The sequence below is a fragment of the Ostrinia furnacalis genome, unplaced genomic scaffold, assembly GCF_004193835.3.
Source record: "Ostrinia furnacalis isolate ACB-3 unplaced genomic scaffold, ASM419383v2 OfSCF7591, whole genome shotgun sequence".
In the NCBI taxonomy this organism is placed as follows: Eukaryota; Metazoa; Arthropoda; class Insecta; order Lepidoptera; family Crambidae; genus Ostrinia; species Ostrinia furnacalis.
Genome location: NW_021137830.1, coordinates 254,911 through 273,001, shown reverse-complemented (window position 1 = coordinate 273,001; position 18,091 = coordinate 254,911). Strand labels below are relative to the sequence as shown.

Below are 18,091 nucleotides of genomic sequence, written 5' to 3'. Positions count from 1 at the left end.
CTCCAATGTTTGGCAAGATGTCTCCGTATGTTTCAAAATTTCCATAAATCATGTTGGTCATCATTAATTATTGTATTTTTTTACTTTACATTCTTTTAAACATAGTGTTCCTTTTCAATAAGATAAAAAATACGAACTTCAATACCAGAATGTCATCAAGTTTAGTATAACATTCACCATTAAGTATTTCATAAATCACAATGTTAAGCAATCTACTATGCGATGCACTGTCAACATCGTAATTAGAGTTACATGGATTCACAGCCCGATCGACTTCATCAATAACTTAGTCCAGTGATTCAGGCGAACCATTCTAGTGAATGGTATGTAAATGTCCTTTAATCATTCAAATGACCTTGTTAAACCACAACGACGCCTCATAACTTTGCATATGTCAAATAATTAGGAGTTACAGCCACATGTGATGCATGATTCACGATTAGTGATGCTTCGACTTCATCTTCATCCGATTTTGGGCCCTTTTGCACAGTAACTTAGAGATCACTTTCGATTCTATCTTTGCTAGATTCTATGACATTTATATCAGTTACATGAATGTTAATAGGACTGCATGTATACTGATGAAGCTACAAACTATTGTCTTGTTATGTGTCAACTTGATGTTACGAAAAAACGACATCGCAATTACGAACGAGTGTAATAATTTACTTAGGTAATTGTTTATTATTGTCAAAGTAATATCTTTGAGCATCGTGGACTATGTAAACGTGGAAACACATATCGCCATATGGGAGAAGAAGAAAAGCAGTATGGAAAAGGAGAAACTAGGCAGGTATAGAATAGAAGTAGAAGATTTACGATAGTGCTGAGCTTGAGCATGTTTAAAGAATTATAAACATAAAATTGCAACTGGTTTAATGGATTTTTAAAAATAAGTGAACTTAATAAAATTGATCGTAACTATCTAGTAGTTCGGTAAGTCTGTTTCATAGAAGATCGAAGTTTATAAACATTTGCGCTACATCTGTTCGAAAGATGTTTGTTTGCGGTCCCCTGAGTGCTGCCGTAACACAGTGACTGAATCAGAGTAGTAATAAAATTTTACTTTGAAATAATTCGGGACATAAAATTTTAACTTCACTATAGAGCGCCCACGTTTTATTCCTTTCGTATCTTTGTTGGCGATACGCAATGTTAATAAAAACTTTATCAAAATAATACGTTTTTATGATAGCATTAAAAGGAACATAAAAATTTTAAGTGAGATATAGTACTTCGTCACTTAGGTATTCAAACTTTAATAATAAAACATTATTTTTTACAAAAGATCTGAATGTTAAACAGACTATAGAAAATACTAAAGTTCTAGAGCTTTTGAAGTAGTAGCTTTTAAAAAGTAATTTATACAATTCTTATCGTTCTACCTGATAACAATTGACACGGTGGCAATTAAAGCTAACCATTAATTACATGTTACAATGTATCACCATGCGTACTTTATCACGCAAGTGTCTGTGAAATAAATTAATGTGGTTGTCTTGACGATAATGATAAATGCGTTAACGACAGTGCTTTTAATTTTGAAAAAACAAAAAACATTCTCTAAATGTGATGCTCTTTTGTTTTTTTCTTTTCGAGAATGAGAAAGTGAACATAAAACGTGAGGAAAAGGTATGAAAAATGTCACTCATACGCTGGAATGCTCTATGAGGCGTGTCAAACTCGGTCGATTTGCAGTAGCTACTTATCGGCGCGGTCGGTCCGTTCCGTGATTTCCATAATCTGAATCCCCACTTTGAGGACAAACATTTGTGTCGTCTTGAGGTCTTTCTTGATTTATCGGAGTTAATTCAAATCGATCTTGTAAATTATAGCTTTAATGCTAATCTAAGAGTTTGTAGCTTTAATGGGATTCAGATTTGTGTGTGTGTGTAACATCGAATGATAGTAGTACTTTAATGGTTGATGTAACGATATAAAAAAAAGCTTGTAATGCTTTTATAATTTTATATCAAAGCAATACAGTTATTTTGGCGCAAGAATCCTGGTTTGTGAATTGAGTAGGTATTCTTAGAACATAGGAACAATCTTGTTATACGAGGCTCGCTTCGGGATTGCGAGTAAAACGTACGAGTATTCAAGTATTTACATAGTTGCATTTCTTTGAAAGGAAAATATAAACTTTCTGTTTGTTACATCTCTTAAAATACTGGCTCGTACTTTTTTTTTATTACAACGAAAAAATTCTTGGTTTTCACCTGATGGAAAGTAATGATCAAGCCATGAAGGTGGAAGCGAGTTTTACCACTATCAAGAAGGATTATTATAATTTGTTTAACTAATATAAAATATATTATAGAAAATGTCAACATACCTGCAGAGTAGCCCTGGATATGAGCAGGTTTCCCTCCGCCGATATAAGAACATTATGATCCTGCTGCAGTGGAGATCCATGCTTCAGCCAGGATATCCTCGGAGGGGGGGCAGCCTGAGGCGGGGAGCAGCGGAGAGTGGCAGCCACTCCAGCCTCCACAGACGTTGGAGATGGGGAGATGGCGAACTGCTTCTTGAGATCTGTTGGGGGAGAAAATGGATTAGTGAATTAGTAAAATAAGACACATTAAAATAATGGAAATATTATTGTGGATATCTGTTTGCAAGCAGATTAAATCGTCAAAAATTGATAATAACAATAATTGGGAAAGACAAAAAGACGAGAGGAACCGCATTTGATTCCAACAGTAATTTCATTGGGTTACTTAAAACAAAAACTTTATGATACCACTTGAAATGATATCGCATTTTAAAAACAATGCAATAATGTGTTAATTTGCAGTTAATACACTTTGATTTGCTGTATATAATCTTTTGTATCTACTTTATGTTGACAATGGAAGAAAATAACTTCATTAAAACGGCCACGGTCAAATTCTTTCATTGTTCGGGTAGCACAATCAAGTAAATACTGTTGCATAGTTGTATTAAGTGTTATTTTTGCAATAAAATGTATAGCTGAGGACTTTTCATTGGATTTATTAAAAATCTGACAGTTGAATACATTGCACAATATTCCGAATCCAATTTATCGCCCGCATTAAATTCTGAAATATGTCAGTAAACAACAAAGACGTAAGTATTCCCTCCGTTCCCGGAGAACCTTGAGGTCGCGACTAATTCAATAATTGTCGGATCAGTAATGATGTAGGGTAGGTTTTGTTGCGTAACCCCAGCCCAGTTTGGTTCATATTGGTAGATGATAGCGATTTAAAATTGATTTGGTGAGGGAGTGGTGCTGGTACGAAAAATAAGTTATTATTTTTATGGTGTGGGCAAAACACGTGGTGTTAAATTGCAAGAGCAGGATCCTTTCTAATTTACCAGAGGAAAATGGCCTCAGCCTACCATCATCAATAGCCCTTTACAATCCACTCCTGGACTATGAGCCTCCTCCACTACAGTGGAGGGTTTTGCCATAATCCCTACGCAGCCTACCAAAGTACTCAATTTACCTCTCCTCACGCTGACCAGACATGTTGTTGATGATCCTGGTGTTTGTATATTTATTTTATCTCTTAAAACATCTACAGGAAGAGCGAAACTAGTGCTATAGTACTCAGGCTGAACCACACGTCTAGGACACGATAACCAAAATCCACAAAGCATGTATCAGGTAGACTTAATGGTTTCTGAAGAATGGTCATATGGAAGAAGGTAGATACTGGTAGGGTAAAAAGATTATGAAACATGTAGAGGCTACTTAAGAGCAAAATATTTGACGACTTGTAAGTACTATTTATCTATATATATAAAAATGAAACCCGTTTCGCGTTGTCACGGCATCACGTGTGAACGGCTGAACCGATTTCGATAATTCTTTTTTTTAAATGTTTGTGGAAGTCCAAGGATGGTTCTTACGGAAAAAAAAATTAAGAAAATCTCTACGCTAAGGCGGTACGAAGTTCGCCGGGTCAGCTAGTTAGTCTATACAAATAAAGAAATTTTGACTTTGAGTTGTCTTTAAATATAGGCACAAAAAACTTTCCATCGCGCTTTATCCATGACTTGCTCCAAACAAGACCTCGTATTCTCACGTCACTCTTCATAAAAAAGTAACGAGATCGTTGATTACATAATTTGGTGGCGCGTCCCGTCAATAATTGTTTTTCATTAAACTATTAACTGTGTTTTGGCACTGTGGCTTTGTCAACGGCTTGTTGTTTCGAAGCGTTAATTGCGATGGGAACAGATGTCATTTCGGTTGTGAAGTTTAATTCAGGATAGTAATTAGAACCCATATTTTAACACGACACGAGGTCATTATTTCGAACCTCAGTTGAGTCAAATGGAAGATATTCGAAAATTTATAGACTACTAGCTTTCCGCCCGCGGCTTCGCCCGCGTGGAATTTTGTTTGTCACAGAAAAACTTTATCGCGCGCGTCCCTGTTTCAAAAACCGGGATAAAAACTATCCTATGTTCTTTCCCGGGACTCAAACTATCTCTATGCCAAATTTCATCAAAATCGGTTGCGAGGTTTAAGCGGGAAAGCGTAACAGACAGACAGACAGACAGACAGACAGACAGACAGACAGACAGAGTTACTTTCGCATTTATAATATTAGTTGGGATTGAGTAGCTTGAGCAAACTTAGATATGACAAGTCAGTGGGACAGTAAAAGATAAAATCAGTCATCAGATGAACATTTTAGTGCCATTAAATCATTCACAAGACTCACCTCATTCTCAATGGTAACGTTAAAGAGAAGTTATTATTGTAATTCTCTAGAAAGCTAGTAATTCATAGGAGAATACTGCTGTGATTTTTCTTCATTCAAAGTCCAATAAAAACCGTGACGCTTTATTACTGTCACTTTTAGCGTAACTTCAAATTTGTAAAGCATAGCCCTTTTTGAAACACACAATCTTTTTTTAGTTCTCTATCCAGAAGTGGCTCTAAACCCATTCCATGTACCCATCACTATTCACAAAGTACTTGAGTCGAGAGCGCATATAAATCTACTACACGGTCCATTACTCCGCTCTGTATGAGCCGGACTGTGTTTGTTTTATTGATAGTTCCTAGGGCCGCGAGTTCGATCCTATTGAAGCTTGCAACAAATCGTGTTGTCTCTTTCTGAGCCCTCATTTATCTTGGGTGGTGAATTGGAGCTCTTTTGTTCTGTTGGCAAGTGTTGCGAATGTTATAGATGTTAGATCCTGTGGATGTGTCGTGAAAATTTAATAATAAAGTCTATAAATATATCACTTCTGAATAAAGGGTTACTTTAACTGCGCAATATCTGATCCTATTCTTCTTTTCTAATTAGATCCGGATGACTACTTCTGATTGATTATTCTATTCTTATCTATTCTAGCGGCGATCATGAGCCACCTTGATTATTAACAAAGTTTGTCTCATTATAACGTCTAATACAATCCTAATTTAATTTGACATAAATATCTATCATCTCAGCCATAGGACGTCCGCTGCTGAACATAGGTCTCCCCTAATGTTGGTCCAGCGCCTTCCTGCTACCTTTATGATGTCGACGGTCAACCTTGTCAACATCGCCAAACATCAATTGACAATATTTTTTTACATCTCTTCGTTATAATTTAAACAACCATTACACTTAAAACATTTTTACAACTTCAGTAGCCCCTGAATCCTTAAAATGCTACCGCGAATAACCAAGTTCGGGGGAAGCTTAAAACGTCTGGTAGATGGGCGTAAATGATAAGTGTTAGGTGGATCCGGCAGAGTTGGCGTAAATTATGGACTACGTTTCATTTCCTGTAAGAAATTCGTACCTAGTAACGTGGGATTAGGGATGGTAGATGCGTTGGAGGATACAAAACGCGTAAAGGCACGAAAATTCTTAAGAGTAGGCGCACACCGTTGATTTTTAGTTGGCCGATAGTTGTGCCCGATTTTAAATTGTATGAAGATTCGGCCAAATCGAATCGGCGTAGTGTGCTCACTCCCATACATGCCCATACTGATCAACTGACCGACTAAACTATCGGCCGACGAAAAATCAACGGTGTGCGCCTACTCTTACACTAAGTAATTTGATGTGATTATTCTACACAAAGACCGTTGAGAACTTTAAACCAGACATTTGATGATGGCTTGTTCCATCAATTGAAGATAATGTACGTCCAATATAAACAGGCCTCGTGATCAGGAATAAGAGCAAAGGAAAACAAACGACTATCATATTAATTAAGGGATTTATTCGTTTTGATTACTCGTATAATATTAATAATCCAGAATATTGGAATATTCGTTCTAAGAATAAGTCAGGCATTACGTGATCTATTATAATGACAGCTTCTTAAAACAACTCCGTCTCTTTCACGATTCATATCAATAACTTCTATAAAACTTAAGGGAATATCTTCTATGAAGTTAACGAAAGGGCTTCGCTCGGGTGCACGGTTTGCTCGTTTAGCAAATGCAATTTTGTAAATTGGCGCAGTATGATCGTTCTGGGAGACTGACGTCCCCAGTCTTCAGAGAGTACTTAGGGAATGCCCTAACTTGAATCAGCAAATTGGTATCATCTACGCTTAATAAATGGAATCCGTGAGATCGAATTACTTTAAAATAAATATTCGTTCACCTTTCAAGAACAATGGTTTGAAATAAATGAAGAAAGGAATAGCATACACCAATTTATACTAGAAACGTAAGGCTTAAAGATATCCATGGTTAAAGTAGTACACTGTTAGATATCGAGTTTCCAAATTACACACCGTAAATATTTTTTCTCTGTAACATTATATCAAAGAGAGTTGCAAAAATTCTAATGTTGTATGGTGCTTACATGTTGCGAATTAAGACATTAAACATACCAAAGAAACTAAATCACAGAACGTATCCTAAATCTTGTCAACATACACAAGATCAACTGCACTAGTTGCAAATTTCATCGCGTTAATACCAGACTGTAATCCATCCAGCGGAGATTTATATCCGCGCCCTCAAAAAATATGGCCCGGATACAACACGAATCCGTTGGCAGTTAACATTGAATTATTTTGTAGTGCCCACGATCCGGGCTACGTTTCTCGCCATTTTCATAATATTGTAATTTATTTTCCATGCCTGGATGGCTGCGCTACTCGTAATTTCGAAGCGGTTCTCGAAGGTAGCCTCTTTTTGAATTTGTACGATGGATTTTGCAATAAACGATGCGGTCGTATTATTTCGACCAAGTATTAATGCCGGTTCGTGTCCTTTCATATCTAAATTATGAAATGAAATTGTTCTGAAGTACCTATCTATTTGCACCGTAGCCCTAAGTTGTTATTAGAACATAACGTAAAGCTTTTAGATTAAACTAATTAAAGTCAAGTGTTGTAACAACATTGATTTGATCTAAAACATCCAATAAATTCTGTTCAACATGCATTTTGTGTTTGTTTTCGTTCCAAACAATAGCCAAAACAGATTTAACTCTATTTTCATCGAGCATTCGACCAAGAATTCGGTGTCACATTCACTAACACCGCTATTTATCTTGCAACATCATTGTTAAACTCCACATCTCCATCTATAATGAATCGTAAACTTTATTACCATTCACTTTTACCGTAACAGCTCTCTTAAAAGCTTAAATATAAATAGCTCTCAATAGTATGTTTATTTTTAGTTCGGAATCACTTAGTTGATCCTCTTTAACTAAATCGAATGTAAACACGAAAACACAGCATACTACTTCAGTAAATCTAGATGTCGCTTCATACTTGACATTTTTACTTCCACTCACGTCACTTTATGTAGACGATTGTGTATTATTCACGTAGGTATTGCTATAGTGTAAGCGAAGCTATAGCGACTAGTTGATAGTAATTGTTTTTGCTTTTTGATAATATTTATTTAATATCTGAGAGATTTTTTTACACCGATTGGTGATTTCATTATCATATTTTTAAATATACGAACACTAAAATTACTACTTATCGGTAAAAAAATGCTAATAATGCTAAGTTAGTTTAGAACGCAATAAGCAGGCATAACCTACGAGTAATCTCTCCTAAATTTAACTTTATCAGAAATAATTTACTATTCTATAAACTGCGAGTAACTACCCCGGAGAGCTGAAACAGGCCACGACATTTTCCTATTACCAAAAATACTCAGAACATTCAAACTTAAACATTCGACACGCCTTCTTCGCCTCGCTTCTATCCGGAAAACCTTACATCCGTAGCGACATAGACTCGTGTATTTAAAGCTGAGCACAATTAAAACTGTCAGGATGGAAATTTAGAGCGTTTGTATTACACACGGTCGGTTCGCGCAATTAGTGTGTGTCTCCTTCTGCGCCGTGTATATTTAGACATTTATGAGCCTCCGTGTTTGCTCGGAGACATAATTTCAGGAGCTCCTCATTTTCGGGTCTTTGTTTTGGCAAATTGAAACAATGGATGTGGGAAGATGATTTGGGTGGAAGGGCTAATTTACAAGGAGAATGTACCGTTTACGTGCTTTTGTACGCGTATTTTGTACATTGCAAGCATTTGAATTAATGAACTGAGACTTCAAGAAATAGAAAATTTAATTGATGATCGTTTTTCTGAGAAATTAATCATAAAAACAATCCCTACAATTTATTACAAAATCCAAAAATAAATTCAATTTTGGTCAGACGTAAATGGCACAGAATCTCATTCCAAGATTAAATGTAATTTCAATTTGAGGGTTAGAGAGTGACCCAGTAAGGTTATACCTAATTTCCATTACGTAATCCAAGACAAAGCTACTATTGATCGGCCATTCCAAACAAAAGGTAGTAACTGGAACAAGGTGTAAGTGAGATCACAAATCTTTTTACAGATACATTCTTAATATTTGGTTTTGAGACTTTTTTATCCGATCAATTATTTTTAATTTAATCATTGCAGATTCCAATAAAGACTACTGTAACTAAAGTATAAACTAATTGGAAGTAAATGAATCGAAAGTTTCGACTATTTTTAACCGTGTAACAAATCGAAATAAAGTACATTTTTAAATTCATCAAAGCCGAAAAATTGATTTGCTTGTTCTTAAATTTGCTGTGTCTAAAGTATAAATCTGACAAACGGCTGGACCGACGTTTATTTAATATGTACGGAAGATTTAGTTCTTGTGTCCATTGAATTAAATCGAGCCCGCTGCTTAATGCTTCGTACAATAATATAAATGGCATTATGCATACTCCCTCTTCAAAATTAGAGTCTCAATTGGTCGCCATACTGGAAATAATTTGGTTAAAGGAGAGGGTTTTGCGTAATCAAACAGTAAAGATAGAATTTGCTTGTGTAGAATGATTTAGCTCACCATTATGTTTGCTTTTGTTAACCAATGACAATTGTATAATAGATAATGTTGTTCATAGTCACTTCACTCACTTCTAATGTGAAAGCGTTATGATGATGTTTCAAAGTATTTCTCTGCATTTCGTCACAAGTTCTCCAGTCAAAGATACAAGCAAACTAACTGGGTTAGCTAAATCTGTCTACGGAAACTCAAATTATGACTTTTGATGAAACGATGCACGCTCCGACGCCGGAAGCCCCGGTCTTTTTAGCCACTTTCAATATAAATCGGTATTCATCAACATTCTTAATGACCGCGATGACCGTTCAGATGATTTTATTTATTTTACACTATTCCTTATATCAACATCCAAAACCAAACTCCCCAATAAAATCTTTAACGGCCAGCTAAATGCGTACTCTGGCGATCGATTCAAAGTTAAACAAAACCATTTACATGCAGACAGTACAAGTTAAGAACTTAACAGCAATTTATTGGGAACTAGGTATGTTTATTCAACGGAGTTTCCCCAACTCCCTCACGTCTCGCTGTCACGTCGAAAATTAAACAGATTAATCCTTAATTAAACGTATTCAAACAGCACGATTCTGGAATTGCGCACCTTGAAAAAGTAATTTGAAATTCAAAGCCACTTACATGCTAATTCGACGACAGCTGGCTGACTCCTGATATCACCCCTGCTACTCCAAGCAAAACACGTGCACGTGAACCGATCTTCCCCGAAATACTCCTCCAACTGGTCCCTCGTCACATTACACTCTGCTTCAACGATTCTAACACCACTTTGGGGATCCACAAATTCAAACTGCGTGCTCGCGACCGAGCGAACATCGTTGCACTTGAAATACACTTGTAATGCATTTGCTGCGCGACATCTCAGCGTTGCTGGTTTGTTTCTAACAACAAATGCGTGTTGGGGTTCCTGAAGGAACATTGGGAGATCGTCGGTTGAGCTTTGGAGGTGGTCTCCTGTGAGAGATGGGAGTTCGTCGACATCATCGCGACTTTCGTGGTCGTCTTCTTTGTTCGATTCGTGGTCGTAATCTTCTTCGAGGTAGTCTCGGTGGTGGGGCGGCGGGTTGTTCTTTTCAGAGTTGTAAGGGTCTAATGCTTCGACTCCGGCCGGGTGGGCGTATTCTGGCCGCATTGGCAGCGACGGGGTCGGCACCGCTGTGGTGCGCTCCACCTCTGTCGTGTTCAACACGTCTGTAACAAATGAGAATGCTATGAGTAATTGTGTCGTATTTGCTTAGGAATAAATATTTGGTACATGCCTTTGGTTCATTTTAAGTAACTGAATAAGTATAGAGATTTTATCTGCTTGGAAAATAAAAATCTATTTGGTGTTCATTCATTGGTAATTCTTGGTAGGCGTCGACTGGCCGCCGTCCAAAAGATGCATTGTTATTGCGGTACGATGCGGCGCATGGCTTTAAAAATTGTAGGGAAAATGCACTGAATGGCGCATGATGTTACGGTTTGCAACAAAAATACATCTACAAATCGTTGCGCTGGTGCGTTACTTTGTGGAAAACTGTACATAAGCAAGTTACAATGCCTAATTTAAATACCTAATAAGATTGACTGACATTGATAACCTGTTCAGTCAGGCCAGTGAATTGCGAAAGCAATGTAGATTTTAGGTCATTTAGATCTTGATAAATGAACCCAACCCGAGATTATACGCAACTGAACCCTTAATATTCCGAATTTCCAAGTAAACAATTATGAATGATAGTTTCGAACGCTCAAGTTTCACGATTAATTTATTCGAGTGTGGGAACATTGTGAGCCCATATTCTCGCTCACGAAACACGACAAGACCGTTAATAAGACTAATAGCTGTTATTTAAACTCCATCTAATTGTGGAACTGAAATATCGCGTCAGTTCGAATAAACGGCAACTGTCATAATAACATGTACCCCAGTCTCGCCATCGATTTCTCCCGACTCCGCACCTGGCTTGACGCCTCACTCGCGCCTATTTACACGCAAAACATAGATATTTTGATACCACACACCCTACATTGGAAGACCTCCTCCCGACTACACAAAGTCATCTCTAGTTTAAACGAGATAAAGCCCAAATTGTTTCGGCGACAATTTTATAGGTCCCTCGTCAAAATTCGCTCAGAATTGCCATCAGATAGGCACGTCACTCCTAACATCGTTGACAGCAATATCACTAGACTGTTATAATTGTATGTGAATACGAAAATAAACCGCGACACGCGTGAAGCGAGGATAACTTAATTAGTTTCACTTCCTTTCGGCTTATTTCTATTTCCGATTTTGTGGGGACCGACCGCTATTTCCTTCTGGATCTATTTTTCCTTAATAGGATTTGTTTCGAAGGGTCGTTTTTCTCCGCAACCGGGCGGTGCTCAGTGAGCGGCATATTAAAATCATTAAAATTCCAATTCCCCCGAGATCCAGGTGTTACTGACCTATATTTTAACAACGAGAATTGAAATATTCCAACGGATAACTTCGGAGACGCTAATTAAGATTTAAGTGAGGAAATATTTATTAATGCGGGTTAAATTATGCGTATACGAACGACAGTATAATTACAGTTTGCTGGGAATAGTTTTCAACAATTAGGTTTCGTAGACATACATGAATTTATGTGTTTTAAACTTAATTTATTTAACAACTTTTTGAATCATAATAATTAAAACATTTTGTAAGAAATATAAAGCTGTTAAACATCTAATTGATAAGTATAACTGGGCGCTCCAAACAGTTAATAAGAAGAATAAAGAGATCACAGATAAAAATGTCAACCGATGTTTACACAGAGAAAACAAGCTCCGATTACTCATTTACGATACGTCGATCAAAAACAAAATCTAATATCACGTCACACACTCATTTATTCTGATGGAGGTTGCTCAATTAAATATTCTGTTGGGCGCCCGTGGCCAGAAACCATTTTGGTGAGCCCTATTTATTCCTATATCCGGTACCTATCACCATTCGATTGCGTAATCACGTCGTACATTAGTTCGTTTTTAGCACTCTCTTGATTACCAACTGGTTTGTTTTCTGTCGCAACTAAAGTTTCGACGCCATCCAAGTTTTAATTAACGCTCACCAATCAATTCTTATCAATACTCGTATTGAGATGTTCATTTACAGATTCGAGCATTTCGTAATTTGGGTCGTCCTTTATAACGTCGAGTGTTCACGCTTCTCTAAGTGTTATCTCGGTATATGACGAAACTCCATTTAGAAGTACTGTTACACTCTTACAAGAAGCGGTTTACCAGCGAGTGCTGTCACGATGCAATTGTGAATTACGACTCGGTAGAAAGTTCACTAGATCAATCAATATGGGTTCCGTACTTTCGAAACGTTATCAATTTGAACGATGACCTTTCAGACATAATTCAATAATTATTGTCGTCTACTTATCGTGGTATTTCATCGTACCTTAGTTGGAACAAGATAATAGCTTAAACTTACTTGAAGTCTCAATAAGTGATGGCGATGTGTAACTACCTACTCGTAGTATTATTTCATTTATAGTTATCTTAACATAAGTTGGTTTTAATTTTAATTAGTTTGCTACCAGATCTAGTAGCAAAGTGAAGGGATAGATAGGCCCTTTTGTAATAATGTCTCCATAATACAAGATTTACCTAATTAGTTTTAGGCGAGGAAAAATTCAATAAATTATTTGAAAGAAGTTGGTTCATACATCAATACGGCTACCATCCATGAAATGGACGAAATGTTTTCTTAGTTTTAAAATGCCGGTCGCGGCGGAGGATCACAAAATTAATGTAAATGGAGAAATGCCTTATCGCCACGAGTCAGAGTGAAATATGTTTGCCCTGATGAATGCTCGGATTCTTGCGGCGACTGCTAACGAGGTCTAAAAACAAATCGAAACTCATCAAATTGACTTCATCCCGTCACTTAATTAAATAGTAGTGTGAGGTTACTAATCGATTACTTTCGGTCGATCGATATTTGTATCGATAGAAATAGAAAATGGCTGAGCTTAGGTATTGTCTTCATTAATATTAATTTATTTCTTTGCTTTCATTTCTTCTTTTGAAAGCCACGATGTTGCCTTCATTAAAAACATCGCGCTTTTGCACTGAATAAACAGCATTGCAGCATTTGTTCAGCAGTGCATTCATGTTGATAAACAAAACATAATTTCGATTGCTAAGTTTACAACCTCATTTCCACCGACCTTTATCGATATTGAAACAAGTAACAACACTACTACAGACACCGCCTTATGTCATTTCGTCCGGTATTCAAATAATTAGGGCTCGCCTGGCGCTATTTCTGATGAGCTTATTGATGGCTCAGTTTAATCAATGTCTAGGGTGCATTCCTGCTTCTACGCTCGGTTGAATACCACGCTATTCTTATTGGAAATGTTGGTAATACCTTTGTCTAATGTAACGTGAGGCGCCACATAGCTATTCAAATAGGCTGTTACTACGTTACCTATCTACGTATGTGTAAACTTTATAATTAATTTAATTTGCTATAATCTTATTGAGACTCGAAATAAAATATTATAGGAAGAATCTTTAGTTAGACAATATTATCTAAATAATGACCGAACCATTCAGACAGTCATGATGCTTCAAGCATGACAAAATGAATACAACTTTAAAAGTAATTTGTAATTTTTAAAACGATACTCATAGCACCAACTCTCCACAAAAGATACTACAAATGGCTTCATTACTGCGAAACAAGTTGTTAACAAAACATGAGCAATAACAATAACCAATCATGGAACAGATAAAAAGCCGAGAACAAAATAAGCGATCCGCTCACACATTTTATCGGAACGTATAACACATGCCCAATACCCCACTAAGTGGTCCTTGAGAAAAATAAAACTACAACTTCTAATGGTTCAGATATCGGGCATTATACTCGTCTGTTTTTGAGTGCCGATAAACATTCATAAGTTTATAAGTGTAAATAAATCAGAACTCACGTTTCTGATAAATCCGTTGGTCGGAGTAATAAAACATTCAAGCGTGGTGCACTCGCATCCGTTGAAACTGAGACTCCTTCTTGAGGGAAATAGAACAGCAAAATCACACAAGACTGATTGAAAGGTATCAGGAAAATGGCAAAGGTATTTCCTTTAGGAAAATATTTTTAAAAGCATAGAGTATTTACCGCTTCTACTTTCAAATTCTAATAAATATTTTTTTAATAAAATCTTTAGGTAACTGTCAATTTTGGAGATGGACTCTTTGGTAATACAATTTTCTATTTCGTTTAAGTATTATTGATTACTATTAAATCGACTGTTAAACTTAGATTCTAAGATCGTCTATATCTTTTAAGTAAAGAGAAAGTTTGTAAGCAGTTTCTAGTACAAAACTTTGAGCAAAAACCGCTGAACTAGCATTAGTTAGTTTTAGATGTTTAAACGTATTAAATGTTTCAGTTACCTATCCTTTTAGAACTTGGAAGCTCTGTTTAGATTTGAGTTCAGAGACAATCTAACTTTGTTTCAAAGTTAGAACAATTAATTTCATTACACTCTTGCTGATGAAATGATTAAACAAGTTTATCTTTTTAACTTTCAACTTGATTGTTCCATGGTTAACTAGCTGATTGGTTCTTTATTAAGATACTTCACATCTTATAACGAACGTATCTGACGCTGGTTTGCACCATTTTACTTTAAATTTGACAAACATAAAAAATCTGTCAAACTCCATACAAAAAGCACCGGTTATCGTTATAGTTGCGGTCAAAGTTAGGTGGTGCAACTCAGCCTAAGAATGCTTGAAACTGGCCTTTTTCTTTGAACTACACTCTCCGTCTTGATGCAGTTTACTCGTAAATGCACTTAACGCTAAGGGAGACGTAAAAAGATGCACTCGATCTAGTTAATGGGGATGTGGGCGGGCGACTGCTGAAGTAAATCAAAGGGGAGATGTGTTTTATGACGTTTTCGGTGTCACAGTTAAACCGGTTGTCGTGTTACAAGGGTTAAGGTTAATAACTCAATAGCATTGAGTCATACTTCTGTATCAGTTGTTTTGAATTGAATTAAAATGTGGATGTTCGTCTACGTTGATATGTCTATTGATTAAAATAAGAGTTTGATAAAAAGTTTGATGATAAACATGTATGAATTGGTTGAATATTTTTTGATGTTGAGAGATAATGTAGCATCAATGCGTTTTAAACATAATAATTTGTTTAACTATCATAGTTTTTAACCAATCACTAAGCAGTTGTCCATTAGACCTGTTAACTACAAATACAAGGTATATCAAGATCTCATTCCAAACTACCTATTCGAAGGTCGCCCGGATTGTTATTTGCCAACCGCCTCAAAAGGAACCACGTCCCTGAATTTATACAACACATTAACAAGGTGCAAAAAGCTTGCAATCATCGGCCAAGTTTCTAAAACGCACCGCCACATTCTCACCCCTGCCGCAGAAAAACATAAAGGCCGACCACTCCCACAAAAACTGCTTGAATAGCCACCTTTGCTGGAAATGTAACACGATACATACAAAGAGTCGTCGAGTGCCAGTCAAGAGGTTCCCAAACAAGATAATCCCTTTGTTAGTCGAGTTATAATGGCGTCTCCTGGGAGTTCGTCGCTATTATTTTCTCCTTCATTCACGGCAGCTGCGAGGTGTGCTCGAGAGCCCGTTTCCTATTTCAACGTTAATGGAAGTTCAATTTTTGCAAAGGAAATCTCTTTAAAAATCATACAAGTGCCGATTTTGGGAGTTGACTTTTTTGTGACAACTCTATTCAGTTCTTTATCATTTAATTAAATATGTTATTGAAATAATTTGATAATAATTGGTGCGAATGAATTGCTACGAATGAATAATAAACTCGTCAGCAAAGATTACGAATCGGCAAAGTACAAATAGACAGCAAAAAGTAACTGATTACATTGTATGTGTATGGGGATACACATACAAGTTAATACCTTCAGTAACAGCTTTATAAAAGTTGAGAACTTATACAGACACGCGGACTTGTGTACTATCCAAAGATATATAGGTACATCATTGGGGCATCTTTTAAAATTCTCACGTCTCCATAAAAAATCGCCGAGACGTGTTTAGTTTCCAGCGTGAACTAAGTCGTAACAAAAACTAGCTTACAAACTTCGCAGCGTTCCGCAACTTCTTTTAGATGCTACAACTCAAGCAAAAAGCATCCTAACGTAAGAAAATAGTTCAAAAAACAACCACTTGAGTTTTGTTTGAGAAAAAATGTAACAGCTCCAATTATCGTATCTACGCTAGTGTGAACCATGTGTTAGCCCAGTTTACATGCTAAGTGTGTGTTAGAAACTCCATAGACAATGAGGTACTGTATTCTATTTTGAAGGTTTGAATGTGACGTGATTTCTATAGGTATTGACGATTTAATGGGATTGTCGTGTTCGGAAGTAGCTGTTAGATCGTGACGTGCTACGTTTTTTGTTCGCGTGCTTGTATCGCCCTTTTTATCTTCAGTCGATGTTTTTTCTCCATTGTAATAGGTTTCTCTAACGTCGCTGGCGTCGACAGTTATATTTTTTGTCGAGGTGCTCTCAGAGTTATCAGATTCGAGATTAGGTGCAAACTCTCTTAGAGTTTTATCTTTTTGCTTACGTTTTTTCCCCGTTTTGAAATCTTCGTATAATTTTTGAGCAGTAAGCAATTAACGTCAGCAACAGAATTCTGTTGGTTAAGGATTTTATTTTACGATGTAGCAAGCATGTCTGAATTGAACGTATTCCTTTGTTCCCTGAACCTTGTTTATTTGTGAAGGAAAAAGTCTCTTGTTCTAGACAGTTTAAAAGGGTAATAAATACTAAGGTTGGACGAGTTTCAACTGATAGTGCCTTGGCAAGATATCTTGCGTCCAAATGTGTAGACTTAATTGTTGTTGACAACAATTTAGTTAAATTAAACGTAGCAGCATTTTCAAGAATGTCCTGTTGTTTTAGGTTAACAATTTCCTAAGTTATATAAAATAATATTACCTATAACAACAGTTTATAGAGTATGGACCAATCTTATTGTTGTCTATAAATAGGAAGCTGAAGCCTATTTTGTTACAAATCGATTCTCAATGGTTTTTTTAGTTAAAGCAATTTACTTTTCTTATTATTTAGTAAATTGTTACTCTCTAATTTAACTTATAGTAGTGACTGCCACTGACAAAAATTGACTTGAGTGTTAATTTTCTTGAAGATGATGTAACAATAACTAATGCAGTTCAGTGCCAATATTATGTGCTTGTGTGCTTATTGTACACACATGATCATTATCATCATCATCATCATTTCAGCCATAGGACGTCCACTGCTGAACATAGGCCTCCCCCAATGCTTTCCATGTTGATCAATACTTTGTACACATAGATACCTCTAAAAGTACCTTCCACCTTTCCTTGTATCCCATTCATTTCTTGAGGGCGTCATTAATACCAAGTCATTTAAATCGACATTAAAATCCAAAATGAAAGACTCACCATGTTTGTCGGCGGCGACCGCGACCACCCATAGCACGAGGAGAACGTCCCCCCGCGCCATCTTCACATGCGTAAGCGCATCACCTAAAACAATAAGTGTGTTTGAGCACGGGAAAGCTGGCCAATAGTCAAATATTTGGAATAGCTGAAATAGTGACTATCGCTATCACTTTTCTTGATTAGTCCTACGAACTAGTTTTTGTCCGCGGATTTTCTGATAATGAAGGATTCTAATGGTGAAAGAATTTTGGAAATCAGTTGACAGTTTTCGAGTTTATTTGGTTCGTTCGTTTCAGCCGAAAGAC

General features: G+C 36.5%; 1 protein-coding gene across 1 annotated transcript in view; it reads right to left on the bottom strand.

The window, feature by feature from the left end:
- The window catches only part of LOC114365463 (netrin receptor UNC5B), a 69,810-nt gene that overhangs the window by 37,091 nt on the left and 14,628 nt on the right, over positions 1–18,091 (bottom strand). The window contains exons 2-4 of the mRNA XM_028322045.1: positions 17,787–17,870; positions 9,929–10,498; positions 2,336–2,535 (exon numbers count right to left, since the gene is read on the bottom strand). Coding sequence (XP_028177846.1) covers positions 2,336–2,535; positions 9,929–10,498; positions 17,787–17,847 — 831 coding nt within the window. The 5' untranslated portion in view covers positions 17,848–17,870. The remainder of the gene's footprint in view (positions 1–2,335; positions 2,536–9,928; positions 10,499–17,786; positions 17,871–18,091) is intronic.